We start from the raw sequence: 8,173 nt of genomic DNA on the forward strand, positions 1-8,173 counted from the left end.
GTGTCCTTGGTCCTGTCGGGGCCACGCCAGCGCGTCTCAGTAATGCGCGGCACTGCCAATGAATTATGCCCGTGCCCCCGTGTTAGCAGGAGGATGATAAATGATCAACATCAACCACACGAGGTGGCACAAGGCCGAAGAAGAAGAAGCAGCAAGGAGCGCCATTTGCTGCTTTACGTATTACAGCAGCTATTCGGTGGATGTGCTGTAATGCTAAGAAGGTTGCTGCTGCTGCTGCTGCTGCTACTGTCGCCGTCGATCTAATCGTGGTTTATTCGCAGTTTAAAAAAAGGACTTTCCGCCAAATAAGCTCAATACAGCTTACTCGAGTGCGGTGGTGAAATGATTCACTCCAATCGCCAGCAGTCGCCCGATGACGATGTCGTGTTTAAAAATGTATTTAAAGACATCGTAATGTCGCCGGCAGACGGTAGTCTCGACACTCCGGAGAGAGTTTACCGGTACATGGCTCCGGTGCTGATGCTGCTGCTGCTGATGGACAGTGGCAGACGGTGTCAAAAGCCGCTCTTAATTCACTGCTGCATAATCCATTTGATACTCTCAATACAGCAGACGACCAAACGACGACGGCCAGACGAGAACCGAGAGCCGAGACCGAGCCCGGGCTACCGATCACCGGCGGAATTCTGTTCTATTTCACGTCGATTCAAACCATTGACCGGCACCTCCCGGACGTAGCCACGTCGGTCGAGGGAAAATTTACAACGCCAGACAAATTGGCGAACCGTGTTCAACGGACTACGGGCAGCTCGGCATTCCAGCTCGGGGAATGCACCCGAAACAAGCACAAGCTGAGAGCCGGTACCGTCATCTACCAGACACGCTTTGCACGTCGTGTCCGGCACGGCATGATGTTCTTCATCAGCAGCAGCATCATCATCGTTGGACACCTTTCCTTTATCGTGTGCACACCGCCGACCCCGCCGATGATGATGATGACAGTAAACGTTCTTGACACGATCATGTTATGCTTCATCGGAATGCACACACACACGTCATGCATATCCCGATATGTTCTCGGTCTGGTGCGCGCATCTGCATCGCCAGCGCGAGACGTGCGTGCGTGCGCCGGTGCACGGGAAAAAGCTAAATATATAAATGATGACACGTGCAGAGGTGTACCACTCGTGCGGTTCAGTGACAAAAATGGTTCCGAAACGGAAACGCGCTGTCATACTAGATTTGCATCGCGCGAGCAAAGACGTAAATACGGCAAGAGAACCGAGCGCAGCAATCAAGAGATGCGACTCATAAAATCTCAGAAGGCTTTGAGAATAAAGGAAACCTTCACCACAGGATCGCAACTTATGAAAGCAATGATTGTTTGGATTGTAAACCGAAAGACCAGGTCATTGGAGAGAATTCCGAAACGTAAAAACCCACTTAAACTCATAACGTGTGCTCTATGTGGTGTTGCTCGAAATCCATTTCTTAATAGTGGGGTTAAATCCTTAAACTGAGTATTCAACATCGTGATTTTATATGGCGGCTGAAGCAAGCTTCAAATCAACTTCCTTTAGTTCCCCACACACACACTCAGTCCTTGGAAAGTTCTTGGCCTCACCGGGCGAATCAGGGGGAAAAAAAAGGAAAACTGCGAATACTAATACCTGTGGAGGAGGGTTGGCAGATAGAAGCACCACCTGCACTACCTACATTGTTCCTAGATACACTCTCACTTGCTGGCCACCAAACCATTCCTCCTATCCTATCCCCTAGCCAGCATCCAACACGTTTCAGCAGCAGCTGCTACGATATCATTTTTGCTTTCAATAAATTATTACTTTCCTAGCGACTGCAGTTGGTTGTTATGTTTTGGTATGGAACAAAAAAAACGATTAAACTGTTAAACCCCTAGGACTCGGCCCCTAGACTTCAGCAGCGGCTCCTCGTGCTCGTCGTCTCGTCAACACCGAACGAAAACAGGAATCCGCATCCGGAGGAAAATTGAAAAATAATGCGCCAGTACTTACGAGCGAGAATCAATCAAAGCCGCCGCTGCGTTTACGCAGCTTGCCTCGCTGGTTCCTCATAAACTGGACCACCGAGGGATGTCGCCATGGTCAGGGCGCCTTCGCAGGTGTCGGGGCCCTCCCGGTGACAGCCGTTGGTGAGCTTGCGAGGTGAGGCGATGGCTACGGTGGCGGTAGTCTCTTCCGGCCCATCGCCGGATGACCCATTCATGATCCTCGTCGTCGTCGTCGTCGTCTGCTCCTCGTTTTCCTCACTGTAGCTACTGTCCCCTGTCAGCATCTTGTCCGTTTCAGTCTCTTCGTGCTCGGCTATTGACTCCTGCTGCTGCTGCTGCTGCTGCTGCTGCTGGCTGTACACGTAAGCGTGAGGATGATGGTACTGCTGCTGCTGCTGGCCTCGGTGGTGTTGATGGTGCTGATGGTAGTTGCCGTTAATGGCGTTTTCAATATTTACATGAACCGTCTTCACGAACTTGGGATGCATGCGGAACCCACCGCTACCACTGCTGCTACTCGCACCGGATGCATCCGAGTAGTTGGTGAAGTAGGTGCAGTTCTCGTGCTGCTGGCTCTCCGCCGACCCATTATTGTGGCTGCTCTCGTCCAGGATGTGGTACTGATCGTTGAACGATACGGTTTTCGGGGACGACAGTCCATCGAAGCTACCACCACCGCACGTCCTGTGAACGGGGGAGCGAGTGCTGGCCGCGATTAACCAAAACGACAGTTTAACGGCTGTTGGTGACCTACCTGTTGAGGTGCGGCTGTTGAATGTGTGCCGGTTGGTACATCATCGGATGTGGCGGATGCTGCTGCTGCTGCTGTTGGTGGTGTTGTTGGTGGTGGTGTTGATGGTGCTGCTGCTGGTCAGGATAGTCTGGATGCGACTTGGAACCGGCGGAATGGCTGCTGCGTGAGTGGTTCGACTGGCAGCATGATATGGAAGATGCCGACGACGAGTTAGGCATCCGATACGGATGATGATAGCTGACGTCACCACCATTCTTGATGGGACTGTTGTACACCTCATCGTTGAAGTACGGTGGCTCCATCGAACCCGGCGTACCGCCACTACCATTATGATGATGATGCGGTGGGTAGTGATTGTTCTGCTGCTGTTGCTGCTGCTGCGACGGTGGCAGTGGCAATGGCGGTACATTCCGCATCGTACACTCGTTGGAGCTACTCCTCGAGGAACTGCCGCGGCCTAACAGGGAAGGATCTACATATTGATATGAATGTTGAGTGCTTCCGCCACTACAAGAGTCAGGTTTAGGAGGGTTTGTGTTTAGTACGTAAGACGAGCACCCACAGAAAGCACAGGAAAGGTGAGTGAGTAAAGCGAGAAATACAGAAAGAGGAGTAGTATTAGTATCCAGCAGACACGACAGGTGTACCGTCCACCCCTGAAAACACACACACTCTACTTACTTATAGATACCGGATTGGGCCGATCCACAGCGGAGCAGCGATCCCTGGGAACCGATGGGGACCGCGTTTGGTGTGGTAACGCTGCCACCGATCAGCTCCGAGGGATACACATGATTTAGATGGATGTGATGGTCTAAAGCTTGCGGTATCGGTGGCGGATGTTCCGGGGGCGGTGGAAGAAAGTCAATCCAGTTAGCGGGTGCTGGAGGATGGATTGCGGTTTTGTGGTTCGGTTAGTTGAAAACAACACAGGGAAGGTTAGTATCCTCTAGAGAGAGTGAGAGTGTGTGTGAAGGTGCCACCTACCTTGACTGTATGGGACGGGCGTGAAGGCCTTCGGATGACCGGACAGGTAGGTCGCGGGATCCGAACGGTTCGTCGAAGCACCCGAAATGTATCCATCCATCCCTTGATAGATGATTTTGGTCGTCTCGTTGGGATTTCCGTTCACCAGCACCGTCGTGGCATACGGTGAAGGATTGTCTGGGGACTGTATACCAGAGAGAGGCATTTTATGGTTGTTTCATTCACTTCTTTCAATCCGCTGCCGGAACCTACCTTCCGACTATTGTAGAACGAGGTAATACTCCTGGGATCCACTTCCGCATAATCCGTGCTAACGTCCGCATAGTTTGCGTTCGTGTTCTGGCTACCCTCGAGCAGCTTCGCCTCACTCAACCCCGAATCCTTGTCCGTATCGGTCGACTTCCAGCCTCGATCGATCCAGAGACAATCGCGCCTCGACACAGCAATCGGTCTCCGGCTATCGGTGCTACTCGTGATCACGGGTACACTTGCACTCAGAATTTCTTTGCTTAGCTTCGAGCGATGCCGCAGGAACAGGATCGTACCGGCGGATGCGATCGTTAGCACCATCAGCAACAGAAGCACCATCCCGATCATGAACCAAGGATCATGCAACAGATTCGTATGCCGATAGCCCTCCATCTCGCTGAGCGAATTATGGGCTCGTGGTGGTGCAATGACGTGCGCTGGATCCATCACGAGAAAAGTAGGCTTCGAGTACGGACCAGGGCCTACTCGATTAAAAGCAACAACCCGTATCGTGTACGTTGTGCCGGTTGTGAGACTATGGAACACAATCGAAGTAGTGGAAGCATTCAGAGTGATCTGTGCCAGAACTTTCGTTGAGTTAAGGGCACGTAGCTGCACCTTATAGCCGAGCAGTACACCGTTTACTTGGCTTTCCGGTGGTGGAAGCCAATTGACCAGTCCGGTCGTTAGGTTGACCATACCGGTCTGCACATTGACCGGTGATCCGGTGGGATAGTCTTCCAGTGTTTGAACCACCTTCGAGCTGGTCGGTTGACCTTCGACGGTTTTGAAGAAGGGTGTCAGAAAGAATTCGTATCGCGTAAACTTGGCCAATCCCGTGATGACGTACGTTTCGGATGGTGTGATCGGTATCGTGAGCATACTGTAGCTTTGCCGGTCCGCAGCGGATAAGTTGCGGAACCGGACGTACATACCCTCGACGTACTCTTCGGTGTTGCTGATGTGTAGCTGCCACTCTAGCCGGACGCTGGTGGAGTTCAATGCCACCACGTCGACCAGCTCGACAATCTGGCGAGAGTGAAATCGAACACAATTCGTTAGTTCCGGTCGGATATTCGGAGTCATTCTGTATCTTCTTCCAAAGTAAGTTCCCCGAATTATGCGACAAGGTCTTCGCCTACTTCAACTCACCTGTTCGTTAAGTACAACTCGAGCAGTTTCGATCTCTTCGGGCATCGTCACACCGTCACTAGCGGACAGGGTACGCATGATGGGTGAGGTTGGCGATGGCGCCGAGTATCCGTAGCTGTTCTCCGCTCGAATGATGAACATGTACGATGTCGATGGCGAAAGGTTCGTTATCTGGTTGGTGAAGTGAAAGCACACAAACAAACGAAGGAGGTTTAATAACATGTCCACCGAAACCTGGATCGAGAACAACATCTACAACAAGTCAACAGGCGTACTTACCGTGGCAGTGTAGCCCGGAATGCGGCTCATCGCCTTTATCCAGCCCGCCTTCTCCTCCGGGCTGTAGTACTCGATCGTGAAGCCGCTCGTGATCGGGTTGATCTGCAGTTCGCCCTGACCCCGGCTCCATGTCAGCGTAATGTTGCTGTTCGTTATGTTCACCGCCCTCGGGATGCCCGGTGCCGATGGTAGCAGATCGGCATTGTGCGATCGATGCTGCATCGAGGAAAGATTGCTCTCAACCTACGGGGCGGTGGTGGACAACGATTGAGATTGAAACGTTATGGGATGTAACATTCTGTTGCGACCTAGTAGTAGTAGTAGCAGTAGTAGTAGCAGCACTACCACCAGGCTACTAGCATACAGGACCGTCCTTTCTTCAGCTTTGAGAGATCGTTCTCTTCCACTTTCCATGATGAAAAGCAAATAAACTAACCGTTAAGTGAGCACTCCATGAGGTCTCGCCTTTCTCGGAAAAGGCCACGCATCGGTACCAGCCACTGTCCTCGTTCCGTAGATCTGCGAAATAAATCAAAAACCGTTGACCGTTTATGAGGGTTGTTGGCAGCAGGAGCAAGAGCAGCACCATCACCACGCGCTGGTGACTGGTGCGCCGAAACTAACAAATGTCCGCCGACGCGCGCACGACCCAAGAGGCCGTAGGCGCATCTCGTCGCTCGCTCGTTGGAGGTAAAGTATGTGCCTGATTCCGGACTGCCGATTGTATGCTGGTGACCCAATTTTGAGCAAAAAGTATGCATGCATAGCATCGCCGCTGCTCTGTAGAGTGACGGTGATGCGGAAGGAAGATAGGGACAGTTGGGTTGATCTTCGTTCCGGTAGTGTTCTTGATGTGCCACGCCGCATGCCTTGGATATTGAAAATAATTTTGCGTGGGTTCCTTCGGGACGAGAGCACACAACTAGCAAGGCCTGCTCTGCTGATTTACATGAGCTGGCGGGTTCGAAGCAATTGATGCCAATTGTTGGCTTCAACCAGCACCCCAACTTCTTTAACGAAGCAGCTTCTTTAACGTAACAACAATAATATCCAATGACACTTGACCCAAGATAACAATAAATGGTAATGCGGTTAGGCGAATTAGTTGCACGGAATGCTCGAATTTGTTAAATCGTTCCTAGCGACAACCTAGGCAGCATCAACACTCTGGATAGTATCATTGGATTAACCGAACAATCTCTACACACACATCTCGCCGAGGGACAACACCACCGATTACCTTTTCGAGCTTACGTCGGGATTCGAATGCTCGTAGGTGCTGCTTGTTCTCTGTCAATTTGCTCGTGCGACATGCGAATCATGTGGCCCCGCCTGCTGCAATCGACCATCTGCTTACGACCAAGTGCTCTGGTGCATCTCCGAAGCAAGATCCTTGATAGGAGCACGTTGCAAAGGAAGAGGAGATGCAGCCGCGTATGGCCACGACCGCCACCGAAAGGCAAACACAACAGCGAGCGACACTAACAGTGAATGAGAACGATTGAAAGATTGTCGTAACAACACGCACGGTACCCGGCATGCTGTGTGTATCCGGACATGTAAAGACCAAACTCACCGCCACCGCCTGTCATGTCGTGCGTGTTGTCATCGAGTTCGCCAAGGTGGCCACCATAGCAACCACCATACACACGGGGGGGCTGGTTCAGTGTCTTGAGACACTGATTAGGACGTGCGGGACGCGCTTTGCCGTTCCCGGGGTTAGAGCTGCGCTTAACATTAACCCCTTGTGCTGCTGCTGCTTGTCCATGTTCCGGAGTGGTGCACGTTTTTCGGAGACAATCTTGTTTCGCTTTTCGCACAAGAGGTCCAACCAGAGGGGTATAGCTAGCAACAGTACGGTAGGTAAAGGCGGTTGAGGTTTTAGGCGTAGACACGTGGCGTGGCGCCAGTTCACTCACAAGATTAAACGATTCTACCGACCTCGCGGCCACGCTCCGGAAGGCTTGCTTGGTTGCTTGGTTGCTTGCGGCTTCGTTAGTAACAAGTCACCGCCCCGGGTTTCCTAGGTCACGGCCATCATGTACCGAAAACATACAAATAGGAACTCATTCCGCTCTTTATTTCGAGACGAGCAGTAGGAATAGGAGCAGCACTTTAACGTGATGCCGGTCGGTCGGTTGGTCGGTAAGACGGCGTTCGGAAGGAGAAGAAATGTGAAAAACGTCGCATTCCTGAAACTCCCTCCCTTGTCTAAGAGTGGGGATAGGTTGCGTGCGTCACGAAACACTCCGTGTGGCTGCCGTTCAAAGCTTCGCTGTTCTGTTGCTGTTCACGTTCAAGAAGGGCCAATCTGGAATTCCAGCAGAAAATATATAGTATATCCCCCCCTTTGGGGACTTGCTGGTTGACGATAGGTAATTGAGGGCTTCCTCCTCATGTGGGTATGTTATGTATATAAACACACACAACATCGCACACGGCGGTTCATGGATTTAATTAAATTTGCACAATCCCTCCGATGGCACGGCAGTGGCTGCTTTCGTATAAACTTTAATGGGAAATAGACGAGAAAAGGCTTCTGAATTGTGTGAGTCTTACTATAGGAAGTGGTTCCATAGTTGGGTAATCGTTTGAAAATCGATTTTCCTAACAACTTACACGTCTAGGAGTTTATATGCTCCATCCAGCACATTTGTCTGAAGCAATACAGATCTCAAGCACCTTCTATATACATAGAGAACCCTCTTTAGAGAAGCGACATTTTGGGGCAGCCGCAAAAGGTACTGCGATTCAAGGGAACG

The 8,173-nt window shown here is 51.4% G+C and overlaps 1 protein-coding gene across 1 annotated transcript in view; it reads right to left on the minus strand.

The window, feature by feature from the left end:
• Window positions 1-2,137: 2,137 nt before the first annotated feature.
• The window catches only part of LOC125954245 (protein sax-3-like), a 60,188-nt gene continuing 54,152 nt past the window's right edge, over window positions 2,138-8,173 (minus strand). The window contains 9 exon segments of the mRNA XM_049684381.1: window positions 2,138-2,232; window positions 2,234-2,674; window positions 2,745-3,251; window positions 3,426-3,627; window positions 3,732-3,915; window positions 3,984-5,009; window positions 5,133-5,303; window positions 5,412-5,654; window positions 5,848-5,930. Coding sequence (XP_049540338.1) covers window positions 2,202-2,232; window positions 2,234-2,674; window positions 2,745-3,251; window positions 3,426-3,627; window positions 3,732-3,915; window positions 3,984-5,009; window positions 5,133-5,303; window positions 5,412-5,654; window positions 5,848-5,930 — 2,888 coding nt within the window. The 3' untranslated portion in view covers window positions 2,138-2,201.

Source organism: Anopheles darlingi, chromosome 3 (genome assembly GCF_943734745.1).
Source record: "Anopheles darlingi chromosome 3, idAnoDarlMG_H_01, whole genome shotgun sequence".
In the NCBI taxonomy this organism is placed as follows: domain Eukaryota; kingdom Metazoa; phylum Arthropoda; class Insecta; order Diptera; family Culicidae; genus Anopheles; species Anopheles darlingi.